Genomic DNA, 17,395 nt, shown 5'->3' on the forward strand with positions numbered 1-17,395 from the left:
AGGTGAAAAGAGAGGTAGGTCCCCGGAACCCAGATGGGCCTTGTCACAGGGGCCTGGCTCAGGCCTGGGCAGCTCCAGCCTTAGTTCTCCAAGATTCCTTTCTTTATTCATACCATTTAAATAAAAACAAACAGCCTCCATTGTTGAAACAGATTGGGACAGCCAGAGTCACTGTTCTTCCCCAGAGCACGGGGACTGTCACCGCCTGTGACAGACTTCTAATCGCTAGTCTCTGCCCAGCCGGGTTCCACCTGACCTCAGCTTTGCTGAATCAGCAGGAGCTGCACAGAACGGTCTCCTTTTAAAGAGAATGTTTCCAATAGACAATACTTATCCGTCATTGATAAGATTCGTGGTAAAGCGGGGTTCATGCAACATATAAAACAGACAGTTCAAACAGACAGATAAAAAAGACCACACATTTTCAGACACACAAACTCCCAGCTCCCTAGACAGTCCAGGTTACTTAAAAAAAAAATGCTATGCAAGAATGAAAGTTAGCTTTAAGCAAAGGAAATCCGGTTTTAAGAATGCCATGGCCCTCCAACTATGAAGCTACTACAAGAACATTGGGGAAAACCTACAGGACGTTGACCTGGGCAAAAGTGTCTCGAGCAATACCCCACAAGCACAGGCAACCAAGCAAAAGGGACAAACGAGACCACATCAAGTTAAAAAAAAAGCTTTTGCACAGCAAAGGAGACAATCAACAAAGTGAAGAGACGGCCCATAGAATGGGAAGAAATGTTTGCAAACGACTCATCTGACCAGGGACTAATAACCAGAATATAAAGAGCTCAAACAGCTCTACAGGAAAAAAATCTAATAATCCGATCAAAAAAATGAGCAAAAGATTCGAACGTACACTTCTCAAAAGAAGACATACAAATGGCAAACAGGCATATGAAAAGGTGCCCAACATCACTGGTCACCAGAAACATGCAGATCAAAACCACAGTGAGATGTCATCTCACCTCAGAATGGCTTACATCCAAAAGTCAGGTAGTAACAAATGCTGGTGAGGATGTGGAGAAAAGAAAAACCCTTGTACACAGTCGGTGGGAATGTAAATTAGTACAACCTCCATATATGTTATATACTATATATATATATATGTTATGTACTAAATATATCTTATGTACTATATATACTATATTAGTACAACCACTATGGAGAACAGTTTGGAGGTTGCTCAAAACACTAAAAGTAGAGCTACCATATGATCCAGCAATCCCACTGCTGGGCACGTACCCAGAAGAAAGGAGGTCAGTATAGAGATAGCTGCACTCCCGTGTTTGTTGCAGCACTGTTCACAATGCCAAGATTTGGAAGCAGCTTCAGTGTCCATCAACAGATGAATGGATAAAGAAAACGTGGTGCATATACACAGTGGAGTATGACTTAGCCATAACAAATGGATGCAACTACAGATCATTATGTTAAGTGAAACAAGCCAGCCAGCCAGGCACAATTGCTAACACCTGTAATCCCAGCACTTTGGGAGACCGAGGCGGGTGGATCACCTGAGGTCAGGAGCTCGACACTGGCCTGGCCAACATGGTGAAACCCTGTCTCTACTAAAAATACATAAATTAGCTGATTGTGGTGGTAGGTCCCTGTAATCCCAGCTACTTGGGAGCCTGAGGCAAGAGAATAGCTTGAACCCAGGAGGCAGAGGTTACAGTGAGCTGAGATGGCACCACTGCAGTACAGCCTGGGTGACACAGCAAGACTCTGTCTCAAAAAAAAAAAAAAAGAAAGAAAAAGAAGGCTGGGTGCAGTGGCTCACGCCTGTAATCCCAGCACTTTGGGAGGCTGAGGTGGGTGGATCACCTGAGGTCGGGAGTTTGAGACCAACCTGGCCAATGGTGAAACCCCATCTCTACTAAAAGTACAAAAATTAGCCAGGCGTGGTGACAGGTGCTGTAATCTTAGCTACTTGGGAGGCTGAGGCAGGAGAATCTCTTGAACCCAGGAGGCAGAGGTTGCAGTGAGCCAAGATCGTGCCACTGCACTCCAGCCTGGGTGACAGAGCGAGACTATCTCTTAAAGAAAGAAAGAAAGACAGAAACAAGCCAGGCACAGAAAGACAAACATTGCATGTTCTCATTTATTTGCCCGATCTAAAACTCAAAATTGAAATCATGGAAAGAGAGAGAAGGATGGTTACCAGAGGCTGGGAAGGGTAGTGGGGGCTGGGAGGGAGGTGGGGATGGTTAATGAGTACAAAAAAAAAAATGGAAGCAATGAATAAGAACTGGTATTTGACAGCACAACATGGTGACGATATAATTTAACTGTACATTTGAAAATAAAAGAGCATAACTGGATTGTTTGTAACACGAAAGATAAATGTTTGAGGGGATGGACACCCATTTTGCATGATGTGGTTATTACATGCCTGTATCAAAATATCTCATGTATCCCGTAAATATATATACCTACTATGCAACCACAAAAAATACAAATTAAAAACAGTCATGGCTCTTAACAAGAATCTGCTAAAGCAGCCATGGAGTTAGCACAGTCCGTGATATTCCATCAATACCTTTGCATTCCCAGAGTTAGCTTCAATTGCTTTTTATGAGTTTTTGCTGGTTGTAGGAAAGGGTAGAATCAAGGAGAGATAATCTCATGTATTTTCATTAATTTATAAGCATCCCATAAAAAATGCATAGCATCAGATTTCTAGGTTTAGCTCAGACCTCAAAGCCGTCTTCAATTTGCCTTGCCAGATCCCAGATCACTTCTCCTAAGGCTCAAATTTCTGAGTGGTTTATAATTTTAGGTATGGGAAGCAGCGATGGTGAGGGTGACATGTTTAGTTTTAAAACCTTTTTTTTTTTTTTTTTTTTTTTAAGAGACGGGGGTTTCACCTTGATTGTCAAGCTGGTTTCGAACTCCTGACCTCAGGTGATCCACCCACCTCAGACTCCCAAAGTGCTGGGATTATAGGCATGAGCCACCACGCCCCGCCGTAACACCTTTTTTTTTTTTAAAGATGCATGGAATTTCAGAGTAGAAAAGGCAACATAGGTGGTCATTCATTTGTTTTCAGATTAAGATATTGGGGCCGGTAAAATTTAAATAAATTCCCCCAGTGCAAAGAAGAGCCCAAGGAGCCAGGGCTAGGATTCAGGTCTCCTCCCTCCCAAGCCGGTGCGAGATCCTGGTACTCAAAGCACGGTAGTGGACCAGCATCATCCGAGAGCTTGTTAGAATGGCAGGCTCTCAACACCCACCCCAGGGCCATCCAGTCATGACCTGATTCGCCACAAGATCTCCAGGTGAGGTGGACAAGTAAGGTTTTGGAAGCACTGCTGTCCTGGGCTTGCTGACTCACAGTGAGGAGGGGAAGTGTTCTCAGCCAATGTCCTTAAGGTTCATCCCTCACCTGGTCACGACACACTCACCACTTTCTCCAGCAAATGTGTGTGCCAGGCTCTAGAGGCATTCTCTCTCTCCCCCTCCTTAGAGTCATTCAGACTGTGCAGTTAAGCTGTGATAGACCGGCAATCTCCGTCTGTGATAGACCCAAAGCCTCTCCTGGCCTGGCACATCTCCCTCTCTGAAAGCGAAGGTATTAACTTTGCAGCTGAAAGGAGACCAGGGCTGGGTACAGAAGAGGCAGGCGCTCAGGGCTGGGGTCTGGCTGTCCCATCGCCAAGGTTGTCTTGCAAGCCTCAGTTTACCCACTGTGAGCAGCCACCTAGTTCCCTGTCCTCAGTGCAGAGAGGTGGGAAAGAAATCAGGTGAAGGGTTTGGAGGCGGTATCACAGGAACATTCTAGGGTCAGAGTAGAGGAAAGAGAAGGAAGCCGTTTGCCTCTTCCGGGTTACACCCACCAGTCAGTAACAAGTCAATGCAGGACCACCCCTCGCCTTAGTATTCACAGACAGGCAGCGGCGGCAGGGGTGAGAAGCTGCATGGGAGGCCGCGCTCACCTTAAATCTGGCTATTTTGCTACATCTTGCCAGGAGCCTGGAGCGGTCCTGTCCTCCGCTGGGTCTGAGCAGCAACCGTGAACACGCTGCCCTCTCCCGCAGTCCAAGTCCCACACCAACGCCAGAGCCAGGAGAGCATTTAGAGTCAGAGTTCTGCTCGGGGAGACCACATCCTACTTCGAGGGACCCTGGCGACACGCGCCTTCATTTCCTAGCAGCTGTGATGAAGGGGCAGGGGTGTGGGGCAAGGCCCTGTCCTCAGGGGGCGTGTGGGCTCACTGAAAAACACACAACTCCATCCGAGATGGAAGGCTGGCTTGCAGCACAGTGGACACCGGCTCCACCAGCCCCAGCCGTGGGGAAAGGGAGGCAGGAGAGAGTTGGCAGAGATGCAGGAATACAAACAAGCAGGTACCTGGCCCGAGAGCCCCATTTCCTCAAAAACCTGCCTTAGAATGAAGCTCAGATCTCCGCACTGGGGCCACCTCCCACAGTCTGGGCCTGGGGCACGAGCTGTCCGTCTGGCTCCGTGGCTGACAGGCTCCCAGCAAATTCGCTGCTCCGAGTCACCTTTTCAACCAGGAGGCTTTACAAGCAGTGGCAGCCTGCCAGCCTCGCAGGCCAAGGGCACAGACGGCGCAGCCCACGGGACCTGGCCAGGGCATCTAGCCTCCTGGCACAGCACCAGACTCACGCCCCAAGCCTGGCTCCTGCCTAGTGCCCCCAGGGCAAGGCACAGTTCCGTCCACCCACTCTGCAGAGCCTCCCAGGCCCCCAGAAAAGCCCACAGGGGCAGGAAGACATGCTCTCCAGGACCCCAGCACCCTCCCACAGACACTTCTCCAGCTCAAACCCCATCTTGGAGCTGACCCGGTCCAACATTCTGGGTTTGCCAGGTCTCATGTTCCTTGAGAAGCCTGGGGTCTTGTAGCATACTCTGCACCAGGGAGCACTTTCCTCAGCACCCTGGGCCGCCTCGGCCTCTGTTCCCAGTGCTGGGACATCCATGTGGAGGCTCCACTTTGCCCCCAGGAGCATGGCCTTGAAGCCCACGTTTCTCCCAGAGATCAAGCTTCATCTTTGTAGTGCCACACCCCACACCCTCTGCTCAGAAAGGCGCTGGCCGTTTCCCCAGTGGGAACCGCCTGGATCAAAAGTGTATGCCAGATGAAAACCGAGATAAGCCAGAGACAACAGAACGAAGGGGGTCTTTTTCCATATATATATATATATATATTCAATTTTTTTTCCTAAGGAACGTATTGTTCTCTGGAGCCTTCCACTGGAGGTAGAGACTCAGGCAAGTTCTTAAGCCTGTCTGTGCCTCAGTTTCCCCAAGTGAGGAAATCTCCATTACAATGGAGATTACCAGTACCTGCCTTGACGTAAGGATGAAGTAAGTTAATATGTATAAGCCACTTGGATCAGCACCTGGTAGATGGTAAACACGCCATAAATGTCAGCTATTATGATCAAGTCGAATCAAAGTTAATTTAGCCAGTTAAAAACTCCAAACAGCCTGCGACAAACATCCTTGAAGCAAAATGGGCTAGTGATCTGGGAATATTTCCTGAGATAAACTTCTGCACATAGAATCTGGGGTTAAGCTCTTGCATGCTGTTAAGGGTTTTCATTCATGTGCCTAAATTTCCCTCCAGAAAGAAAGAGCGGCTTATGTTCACGTCAACAGTGCCGGAAGGCTCCTGCCCGTGAGATCTGGAAAAGCAGCAGGGCCCTGAACTGGGCTGTTTTATATGGACTTGAGGGTAGACCCAGCCTGCCCAGTGACAGTTTCCCGTCCACAGAGTGTGGCTGATGGCACTGCAGCTTGGGGGCTTTGTTTTAAATGTCAAGTGCACCCTCCCAGCCCAATTTGGTTTTCACCTTGAGGAGAGCTGGCCACGACACCGCCGACCCCTGCCCAGAAATGCTAAAGGGACTCCAATCAAATTCCGAAGTCTGAGCCTGGCCAGTTTACCCACGGCTTTAAGGACAATTCAAGTGGAAAGAAAACAATATATTCCCCATCCTCAGTGACAAGGCTGAAGGAGCCGAGCGACAGAAACTGAGCAGTCCCCTGAACACCCCCAGAGTGCTCCAGAAGAGAGACACGGCAGAGAGACACAGGCTGGGACACGTGCCCAGGGCAGGTCTGCCTGAATATCTGCAGGGGCTGGGGCCGGAGCACCCATGAGCTCTGCCTCCTGTATGCCAAACTGTTAAGTCTTAAATCAAGCTAACAAAGTAAAACGGTTAAATAAAGTAGGTTCTATCCTCTTACCGCGAAAAGCACACTGCCATGACTACCTGGAGGGCCAGGTTCATGCTGTAGCCAGTGGGGAGGGCTGCCCCAGCCTGGCTGCCTTCTCTTCCCCCACATCCCCCAACCTGGGCTTCATGGCCCCCCACAGGGAGCCTCATGCAGACACACACAGAGTCCTAGCTAGTGTGTGTCCCGTTTCACCTGTAACACACCCTTGCCATACCCATGCCCAGGTCTGGGGTGGACACGTGGCTGCAGTCTGCCTGACGCTGTGGGAGGGGCTGCACAGCTGCAGGATGTGCGTAGCACACTCCAGGGCCTCGAGCAGCAGGAGTGTCATCCAGAAAGGGGAGCGCAGGGGACACTGGACATGGCCCTCGGCCCTCTCTTGCCCAGGGCTAGAGGCAGTGCCGTGAAAGGGCCCAGACCTTGTCCTCCTGAGCTCACCAGCAGAGAGCATCCTGTTCTTCCAAGCCATGGTCGATCCTTCCCACGTGGTCACTTTGCTTTTAAAAATGTGTCTTGGCCAATGTCTCAGAATCAGTTCGTGCCACTGTTTCTGCTGTTGGCCACATGGAAATCTGCCAAGTAAATTTTGAACTTGCATAACATGGTGACTATAGTTAATGTATATTTCAAAATTGCTAGGAGAGTAAATTTCAAATGTCCCATTCCAAAAAATAAGTGGTCAGCTGCGGTGGCTCATGTCTGTAATCTCAGAACTTTGGGAGGCTGAGGTGAGTGGATCACTTGAGGTCAAGAGTTCAAGACTAGCCTGGCCAACATGGCGAAACCCCATCTCTACTAAAAATACAAAAATTAGCTGGGCATGGGGGCACACGCCTGTAGTCCCAGCTACTCAGGAGGCTGAGGCAGGAGAATTGCTTGAACCCAGGAGACAGATATTGCAGTGAGCTGAGATCATGCCATTGCACTCCAGCCGGTTGACAGACCGAGACTCCATCTCAATAAATAAATAAACAAACAAACAAACAAAGCATGTGAGGTGATAACTATGTTAATCATCTTGATTGAATCATCCCACATTGCACACATATATGATAACTTTGTGGTCCATAATATATAATAACTATAATTTGTCAGCCCATTGCAGTGGCTCATGCCTATAATCTCAGCACTTTGGGATGCCAAAGCGGGCAGATCACTTGAGGTCAGGAGTTCAAGACCAGCCTGGCCAACATGGTGAAACCCCATCTCTATTAAAAATACAAAAATTTGCTAGGTGTGGTATCACACACCTATAGCCCCAGCTACTCGGGAGGCTGTGACAGGAGAATCGCTTGAACCTCCAGAGGTTGCAGTGAGCCGAGATTGCACCACAGCACTCCCGCCTGGGTGACAGAGCGAGACTCAAAAAACAATAATAATTTGTCAATTTACATTAAAATTAAAAAAATGAAGTTACATATCTAAATGCAAGTAAGAAAAAAAAAAAAAGCCAACCCAACAAATTAGAATCTTGCCTGGCATTAAAAAAACTAAATTTTAAGAGATTCATGTTTTCATAAAAAATAAAAGGACAAGTGAAATAAAATTGACAATATATTGATAACTATCAATGCTAAATGACAGGTACACAGGGGATTCATTTTTCCCTCTACTTTTGTGTTTAAACATTTTCACGATTAAAAGTTAAAAGCAAAGTTTTTGAGCCATACGGCCAAAACAAGAACGTGGTAAGATTTGAAATCACGATATTGTAGGTGAGTTACAAACCATGGGAGGGCTGGGCGCGGTGGCTCATGTCTGTAACACCCGCACTTTGGGAGGCCAAGGCTGGCAGATCTTTTGAGGCCAGGAGTTTGAGACTAGCCTGACCAACATGGTGAAACCCATTCTCTACTAAAAATACAAATATTAACCGACCAGTGGCGCATGCCTGTAGTCCCAGCTACTCTGGAGGCTGAGGCAGGAGAATCATTGGGACCTGGGAGGCGGAAATTGCAATGAGCCGAGATGGCGCCATTGCCCTCCCGCCTGGGTGACAGAGTGAGACTCCATCTCAACAACAACAACAACAAAACACCACGGGAGAAGCACACACTATCCCAGTGTGCATTTTGTAAATACTATGCTGAGACAACCTATGACTAGGAGAGGAGGCAAACCAGCCCTGGAGGCAGACAGGCCAGGACTGTTCAAGTTTCAAGTTTCCCAGGTCAGGGGCCCTGGAACCCTCACATGGTCCTACCTGTGGTTCCCACTTCATCCAGGAGCATTTATCAAATGGCGACTTATTTGATCCTCTCCGGTGCTCTTAGCAGATCAAAATTCCAGTCCGTGACCCAATAAATCTGGCCACAAAGCCTGAGAAAGTGACCTAGGCACCAGTTCACACTGCGTCCTGCTCCGCCCCGGGGCCATCTCACCAATTCAAACAAAGCTAAACTCGAGGTGTGGCCTCTGCACAAACAGCAGCTGGGAGAAGCTGGAGGCCTGGTGTTTACACAGAACCTTTCCCCAGGAGCTCAGAGTAATTTAGGGACACCCATTAATTAATTTAATGAAGTCTCTCAAGCCTCCTGCCCCATCCCTGCCTCCCTGCTACCCCGCGGCAAAGCCAGGCTGGGGAGCAGGAGGCGGGCTTCACTCACACACAGCCCGAGTGTTACACAGGGACACCCTCAGGCCACCATTCCTGGGGGCTGTTGGAGAACCTTGAACTTTGGAACACAGTGGCTCACTCTGAAAATAAACAAAATCTGTTAACAATAAGCACTTTCCTTAAGTTTACAACAGAGAGAGACAGGAAGCATTTTTGTATGTGCAAATAAGGGAACATCTGTTTGCTAATTGCAGACTGTGGGCCAGAGAAGCTGGTACCAACTACTGGGCTTCCCACCTGTGCTGAGAAGGCCTCCTACACCCCAGTCAGGTCCCCGAGACTTCATAAAAACCTTTTAAATGGGTGCCAATACATTTTGACTTTTCTGCCTCTGGAATTTCTGCTCCCACTGATCTACTTAAAAGACAGATTCACAACCTAACTCTTTCAGAAGCAGGAATTTGGAATGATTCCTTCAACAATCCTGCTGGCAGTCCAGATGGCCTCGTATGAAGAGCTCACTCTAGAACAGGACAGGTGAGGACAGGTGCAGAAGGGAGGAGCCCAACAGTCCACAAATCATGCACCATCAGTTTTCCTAAAAATTACAGCCCAGTTCAAGTCCCTAACTGTCTCCAGGCATTGCCCGAAAATGATAAGGACGCACCCGGCCCCTTCGGTGAGAGGCGCTTTCCCAGTTGAGATCCCTCAGGATTAAAACGTGTTATGAAGTGTCAGCGCCTATGGTCATCAGGCCCATGCCCCCCCATCTCCTATGGCCTCTAGGAAAGCAGCGGTGGGCATCTGTAGCAGAGCAAGACAGAAGGTAGAATGACTCAGGAAAGATCATTACCCACCAAGCAATTACCCACAACTTCAGCCTCTCGGCCTTTCATTACTAACTGGGAGGACCCATCACAGGAAAACCACAGCTGAAGAGAACAGGAAGCTACCCCCAACCCTGAACCTCAAGGAAAAGGTGAAAGGTCAAGATTAGACCACTAGCCACACCAGCTGCCACAAGGGTACTGTGCCATACAAAAGTAGAGATTGCAATCTTCTTGTAAAAATTCACCTTCTCAGGTAAGGCACGGTGGCTCACGCCTGTAATCCCAGCACTTTGGGAGGCCGAGGCAGGTGGATCACCTAAGGTCAGGATTAGAGACCAGCCTAGCCCCATGGCGAAACCCCATCTCTACTAAAAATACAAAAATTAGCCGGGCATGGTGGCGTGAGCCTGTAATCCCAGCTACTGGGGAGGCTGAGGCAGGAGAATCGCTTGAACTTGGGGGGCGGAGGTTGCAGTGAGCCGAGATCGCGCCACTTCACTCCGGGCAATAAAAGCAAAACTCCATCTCAAAAAAAAAACCACACACACACACACACACAAATTAACTTTCTCAAAGAAACAGCTAGCTAGCCCTTTGGAACACAGATGGGAATTTCAAGTTCAGAGCCATTTTATCCAACAGTGATGCATTTAGAATATTTTGAAAGTTTGAAAGGACTTTCTAGTAACAGAAGGCTCTCTCCTACAATCCTACTCTGGACCAGCAAAGTCACCAAATGCTGCAGCTGCTTTTGAAAAATAGTTTCATTTCACTTAAACAAAACAGACTTTTAAAAAAGTAAGTTTTCAGGTCAGACATAGTAGTTCACGCCTGTAATCCCAACACTTTGGGAGACCAAGGCAGGAAGATCACCTGTGCCCAGGAGTTCCAGACCAGCATGGGCAACACAGTGAGACCTCATCAAAAAAGAAAAGAAAAGAAAAGAAAAAATTAGCCAGGAATGGTGGCACGAGCCTGCAGTCCCGGCTACTCAGGAAGCTGAGGCGGGAGGATCACTTGAGCCTGGCAAGTTGAGGCTGCAGTCAGCTGTGATTGTGCCACTGCATGCCAGCCTGGACAACAGAAGCAGCCTCTGTTTCAAAAAAAAAAAAAAATTGAAGTTTTCAACTGAAAAATGAATGCTAGGTTAAATGACAAATGTGGACTGCACATGAGTTGAAGACGAGCCAATTCCTCTCCACATTCTCTGTTCTAAAATCTGGCATACTGTAATCACCAACGTGATGTAAACCTCAGTCCAAACTCCAGCTCCTAATGGAAAATATGCACTACATTACTGTCATTAATCATTTTTAAATCTTCACTTTTGAAAAAATAAAATATTTTTTTCCAAGCAGCTTCAAAGAACTCTTAAATGTGTATGAACCTTGCTTAATGTTGCCGTAATCCAACTGAAGGACATTTTAATCTCTTTGATGAAACAGTAGTTTTATACCGTGAAATTAATCTTTCACTTCTGATAAATGTGGCATGAAGTAGACATCTAAAATGGAATGGAAACTTCTGCGGTTTTCTTTCAAGGCCATACCAAATGACCAAACTTAGACTCTTCAGGACAGCACAAATTGGAATAATCTGAAAATAACTTAATCTACAATTCGCTGCACACGTTTGATGCTGAGAATACTGGAGACATTGTTTCAGTAATCAAGTGACTGAGAACAAGCTGGATAAATGCATGTTAATGAAATGATCAGGGAATCAGAAAGAGATAGTCCTTCCAAGACATACATCCGAACTGCAGTCGGTGCATATAAATGTGAAAACAAGGCTAGGGGCATCTGCGAGCCGTGACTGCCTGCTGCATTTGCGACCACCTCAAGTGCACGTGACCCCGCGCGGCACCTTGTTTAGCTCGGAATACCAGGAAGCGGCTACAGCTGGACGCCTACTGGTGGGCGCCTACTCTCTCGTGTCCACATTTACAAGTCTAACAATCAGGCCTGGTTTCACGTGCTTTGGTGCTACCCAGGCTTTCCTTATAATGGTTAGCACAAAACAAGGGACCCAGGAGGTTAGCGATACCAGGAAGCCACGCATTGAATGACGTTATAGAAACAGCCACATGAAAGTCAGGTGGACGGTGTCCCCTTGGCAAGCAACTTTCTTAGCCTCTTCGGGCCTCAGTTGGTTCATCTGCAAAATGGGGACAATAATAGCTCTTTAGTAGAATTGTGAAAATTAAGTGAGATAATGTTCTAAAGTCCATAGCACATTGCCAGTTTCAAGGCTTCTGAAGTCCATAGGTGAAATTCGCTGGCTTACAGGATCTAACACAGCATAAAGGTGGAGTCATGGTAAATTTGCTTACAAGTTCTATACATTGCAGTACCCATGCTTCTCCACCAAGTATTTACGTGGGACAAAGGTGCCATCAGCAGTTTCTTCAGAGCCTATGTTCTGGGGCTTTGGTCCCCATCCCCTCCAGGAGTGGCACCGCCAACACAAACCAAAGGGCAATCGCTGGTTTCATCAACAGGTGCCAAAGAAAAGGCGCTAGGCACAAGGTCAGGCCGGTTCCCAAGTCAACCCCCGCCCCACGCCGGGATTCTCATGAATACGCAAAGCGCTCCAGCCGGCTCTCCTGCGGCCGCGGGGACCCGAGATCCCCGAGGAGGGGCGGTCGGCCTCCGTGCGCCACGCCCAGCCGGAGTGCTCTCCGGAGTCCCCAGCCCCACTTCATTCAAAAAGCCACACCTCTGCCCGCGACCCCCACGCCCCAGTAGTCCCCGCGCCGCCCGATTCCCTCGGGAAAGGGGGGTTCCCGTCTTCCCAACGCTGGGAGAAGGCGGGCGCCCTCGCCTCCGGGCCGGACTCACCCAGCGTGGCCACCGTGCCGGCCTCGAACAGCAGGCAGTCGCCGCGGCCGCGCGCCTCCAGCAGTACGCTGCAGTCCCCCGCGGCCCCCAGGCGCCCCAGCAGCCGCAGCCCTTTGGTCAGGGCCATGGGCGCCGGGCCCGCTGCGGCGGGGGCCGGGGCCGCGTCCCCCCAAGGGCGCGCTGCCAGCGACAGCTCCCCGTGCGCCCGCAACTTCCCAGAGTTTCACTTTGCGCCGCCGCTCCCGCCGCGCCAGGCTCCTCCCCGGCCTCCTCCCCTTCCTCCTCCTCCCCGGCTGGGGCAGGTGAGGGCGCGCCGCCGCCTCCCGCCCGGCCCCGCGCTCCCTCCTGTGGCCAGGCAGCTGTGCGAGGCCGCGCCCGGGGGCTGAGGCTCCCCGCGGGCGGGCGTGGAGCGGAAGGGCCTCCCAGATGCCACGCATTCCTCGCTGCGGAGGAGGATGCCCCGCGCGGGGCGCCCCCGGGAGCCTGGCCGCGATGCTGGCCGCTCGCAGCCTTATATGGGCAGCCCGGCCCGGGAGTCCGCCAGCCTAGACCTGCCGCCTGCTCACGCCGGGGGCGCTGTGCCTCTCTGTGTGGTCGGCTCCTGCGACCCTGGACGAGTCCTTTCGACCCTGCGTGCCTGGTCTCCCTGCGGTGAAGCGGGGTCATAACTGCGTCCGTCTACTTGGGCACCGAGGACTGAGTTAATTTGCGGAGGCGCTTAGCAGGTGCGGGGCGCGTGGAGCGGGCTGGAGAAAAGTTGCCTTTCACTAGCGTTCTGTCCCCGAGGCTGTTGCGGTCACCGCCCCCGCCAGGGAGAGGTGAGACCTCCGTTGTCGCGGAGAGACCTGGGGCTGTGAACCAGACCACGACTCCCACTCACCACGTGACCCTGCCTTCCCTGCGCTCCACTTTCCTCGCCTGTCAGATGGTGACAGTGCCTTTCCCACCAGCCCTGGACACCCGCATGTGTCCGTGCGTATACGCGAGAGTGTGTGGCCTCGCAGCCCAGTCCCCTGAGGCTCGGCCTTCTGACTCCGGGTTCTAGCACCGAGGCCCGGCCTGTTAGAGCTGCAGGGCAGGTGGGGTGGGGGTGGGAGTTTAGGGCTGAGTTGGAATCACCCTTTGGGGCGTCTAGCGGCTTAATTCCCTTCTCTTGTGATGGGTATGTGGGGATGGCCCGAGAGGCCTCCATCAGCTGCTTCCATCGGCCCCCAAACAAACTCAGTTCCTCTCTCACCCCATCCTGCTGCACTGGCCAAACTGTCTCTGGGACTTGTTCTAGAGCCAAGCAGAACGTTGCCATGTCCTTTCCGACATGCAGTAATGGCCAGACAAGCCATCGTCAGGGGACAACCTCTCAGGTGATGACTGGGTAATAAATACGAACAACCCCAGGAGGTTGTTCGTATTTATTACCCAGTCATCTTGACCCTCAGCCCATTTCCTGGCTGGCGAACTCCACCCAGGTCAAGCATGATGTGCTCAGTATCTCAGGCCTGATGCTCCTCAGCTGTATGAGCAGCTTCTTCCTGTGTAAATGGAAATATTACTACCTCATGAAAACAGTGTGCCCATTCAATGAGGCGGATTGGCCTTTGGCCCACTTTTTGACCCAAAGCTCACTTATTCCAAGAAGCCTTCCTGGAATGCTGAGGTCCCAGATAATAGTGCTTGTATAACACTCAGATTTACAGAATTCTGTTCTCACCTACTCATATGTTGTTTGAGAAATGTTTTTATATCTTTTCTCTTAGCCCTGTTTTGCAAATTAAGTGGTAAGGCCTTAGGGAGGGGACCCAGTCTTCCATTTGTTATTCTCTCTCCTCTTTCCTAACTAGCATCACGTGGTGTAAAGTTCCGCACAGCGGCATGGTGTACCTATTTTAGAAATGTTCCTGCAGTCAGGACCAGCACTTGAGCTTCACAGCTTATAGAATCCAAGTCACCATCAACTGTAAAAGGAACCACTGTTTTATGTACCACTGAGAAAAATAAAACAAACGTTCCAATTAAACTAGAACATGCCACTAATAGTCATCTCTGCCCAGATTTAGACAATGTTAAAATGCACATCTCAGACTCAAGGAACGACAGTGCTCTTCCTGCATCTCTGAGGATTGGCTGGGTGAGCCAAGAGCCTGCTGGGTTTGGGACCTCTGCCCTCTGGTTTTGGGTGGGACAGCCCACCTGGGAAGCAGAGGCAGGAGGCAGCTTCCTCACACGCACACTGGCTTGATAGACCAGGGTACCCAGGCACCGGCACCTTTCGCAAATGGAGCAGGTAACCGACCTTGAGACATTCAAGGAAAAGGTTGGCTCAGACACCTAAACCCCCAGTGGAATCTGGGCAAAGGAATGGGCCCATCTGCGGCAGGAGGGTTGGGCATTCCATTTTCTCAAATGTAGAATGCCTGGAGGGCAGGGAACTGGGAAGGGGAGAAGGTAGGGAAGGAAGCAAAAGCCAATTCCACCAGCCCCAGAGTAGGCCACCGCAGGAAATGCAGCTCAGCGTGGGGTAGGTTAGGGAGCCAGGGACCCCGGCTGGTTTTCAGAGCAGAGTAGGCCACAGCAGGAAATGTAGCTCAGGGCGGGGTGGGCTAGGGAGCCAGCAGGTTATCAGGCAAACAAAGAGGGGAAACGAGGGGAGAAATTATGCACTGAATGTTTGAGCCGCCCTACCCCCCACCCCCGCTGCCCTACCAAATCCATCTGTTGAAGCCCAGCCCCCAGTGGAATGGTATTTAGAGGTGGGACCTTTGGGAGGTCATTAGGTTCAGATGACGTCATGCCAGTGGGGCCCTCACGATAAGAATGATAAGATTAGTGTCCTTTTAAGAAGAGACAGTCCGGCGCAATGGCTCATGCTATAATCCCAGCACTTTGCGAAGCTGAGTGGATCACTTAAGGTCAGGAGTTCGAGAACAGCCTGGATAACATGGCAAAACCTGGTCTCTACTAAAAATAAAAAAAAATTAGCCGGGTGTGGTGGCGCATGCCTGTAATTCCAGCTACTCGGGAGGCTGAAGCAGGAGAATCACTTGAACCCGGGAGGTGGAGGTTGCAGTGAGCCACGATCGTGCCACTGCACTCCAGTCCGAGCAACAGAGTACTACTTTGTTTCAAATAAAACAAAAACAAAAACAAGAGGAGACACAGAGGGAAGGCCCTGAGCATCTGCCAGCCAGGAAGAGGGCCCTCACCAGAGTCACTTCAGCTGGCACCTCGATCTTGGACTTTCCAACTTCTAGAACTGAGAAATAAATTTCTATTGTTTAAGCCACCCAGCCTGTGGTATTTTATTGTGGAAGCCTGTATTAGTCCATTTGTGTTACTATAAAGGAATATCTGAGACTGGGTAATTTATAAAGAAAAGAGGTGTCATTGGCTCACAGTTCTGCAGGCTGTACAGGAAGCATGGTGCTGGCATCTGCTTCTGGGAGCCCTCAGGGAGCTTACAGTCATGGTGGAAGCAACCAGGAGCCAGCATGTCACATGGTGAGATTGGAGCAGAAGAGCTAGCGGGGAGGTGCCGAAGTCTCTCAAACACCCAGATCTCACGTGAACTAATTGAGCAAGAACTCACTTATCAAGAGGATGGTGCTAAACCATTCGTGAGAGACCCACCCTCATGATCCAGCCACCTCCCACCAGGCCCCAGCTCCAGCACTGGGGATTACATTTCAACAGGAGATTTGGATTGGACGGACATCCAACCCATATCACAGCCTGAGCCGAGTAAGACAGGAGAGGTTTAAAAGAAATACAAGTCTGTATTTGCTGCCTGATTGTATAATACGAGCCACACAAAGGACAGCGGGAAGTTAGATAGGATCCCAGCATTTTGACAGTGGCAATGCCATCCCAGAGCGAGGAGAACTGGGGAGGAGGTGGGTTTAATTGGAGACAGAGACTCGGGGCGGGGGCAGGTCGTCCAATGGGAAATGGCTACAGATGAAGGGCCAGAAATGAGTATGGCAGTGATCAAAGGGGAGTGGAGACAGACAGGAGAAGAAGGCGGGGCCAGAAGGCGGGGCATGAAGTACCCGAGGAGGGAGCAGAGGAGCCACGGGAGTGACCCCCAGAGCTCTGAGTGAAAACTCATCCTCAAGAGGGTGGCGCTAAACCATTCCTGATGGCTCCTCCCTCTTAAAAAAGGAGCCGCTTTTTAGCAGACCTGGAGGAGGTAAGAGGAGCAGCCATCAGGCAGCTGGGGCTACAGCTTCCCACGTGCAAAAGCCCTGAGAGCTGACTGGTTTCAAAACCTCAGGAAGGCCTCCAAGAATCAGGACTCGGAAAAGAAACTTGGTTTGGTGAGAAGGTAACAGGGACCTTTGAGCGGGCAGCTTCATTAGACGGTTGCGCACAAAAGCCAGCTTGCAAAGAAATAAGGAAGAAATGGCACAGCGAGTGGAGTCTGCTGGGTTTAGAAGCCTGGCTGGGAGAAACACAAGATGAATAGGATGGGGGGGCAGACGGGACAGCAGAGACCCTCGAGGACTGGCCAGGCCTGCAGGCGGTGGGACGCGAACCACAAAGGGCAGAGCAGGAGAGCTCAGGCCCCGGCACTGAGAGGCGCCTGTCTCCAGAGGGGAGAAAGGAAAGCCCCTGAAAGGGAGTGGCAGGATCTTCAGAGGGAGGGAGAGGAGGTCGGGAGGATAGGCACAGAGGCAGAGGGAGCAGGAGTTGGACGGGCTGGGGCAAGGTAGGGGAGGAGGCGCCGTCCTCCTGAGAACTGGCCCTTGCTGAGCTCCCCATGAGCACACGAGGGTGGGAACGGGAGTTAGGCAGAGTGGGAAAGGGCCGGGACATGGGCCACAGTGCAGGAATCTAGAAGTCATAGTCAAGATCCTTTGGGCCTGAAGCGAGGGTGGACTGAAGAGCTGGAGGCGGCCTTGGCTGATGGGCTCTCTGGCTCCTCTGCGAAACGAGAAAGTCTCAAGCCTGCCAGTTCT

The 17,395-nt window shown here is 50.6% G+C and overlaps 1 protein-coding gene across 6 annotated transcripts in view; it reads right to left on the bottom strand.

Moving 5' to 3' along the window:
* SYNJ2 (synaptojanin 2) overlaps positions 1-12,668 on the bottom strand; it is a 121,118-nt gene extending 108,450 nt beyond the window's left edge. For 3 of the 6 annotated variants that reach the window (XM_012451581.2, XM_012451564.2, XM_012451595.2), the window contains exon 1: positions 12,444-12,570. In XM_012451581.2, the coding sequence (XP_012307004.2) occupies positions 12,444-12,570 (127 nt within the window). Of the gene's footprint in view, positions 1-8,419; positions 8,540-12,443 lie in introns of those variants that run through there. The other 3 variants (XM_012451568.2, XM_064360508.1, XM_012451574.3) reach the window with 2 other exon arrangements.
* Positions 12,669-17,395: the final 4,727 nt, after the last annotated feature.

Source organism: Aotus nancymaae, unplaced genomic scaffold (assembly GCF_030222135.1).
Source record: "Aotus nancymaae isolate 86718 unplaced genomic scaffold, 86718_ANA_hifiasm-v0.15.2.pri h1tg000040l, whole genome shotgun sequence".
NCBI lineage: Eukaryota > Metazoa > Chordata > Mammalia > Primates > Aotidae > Aotus > Aotus nancymaae.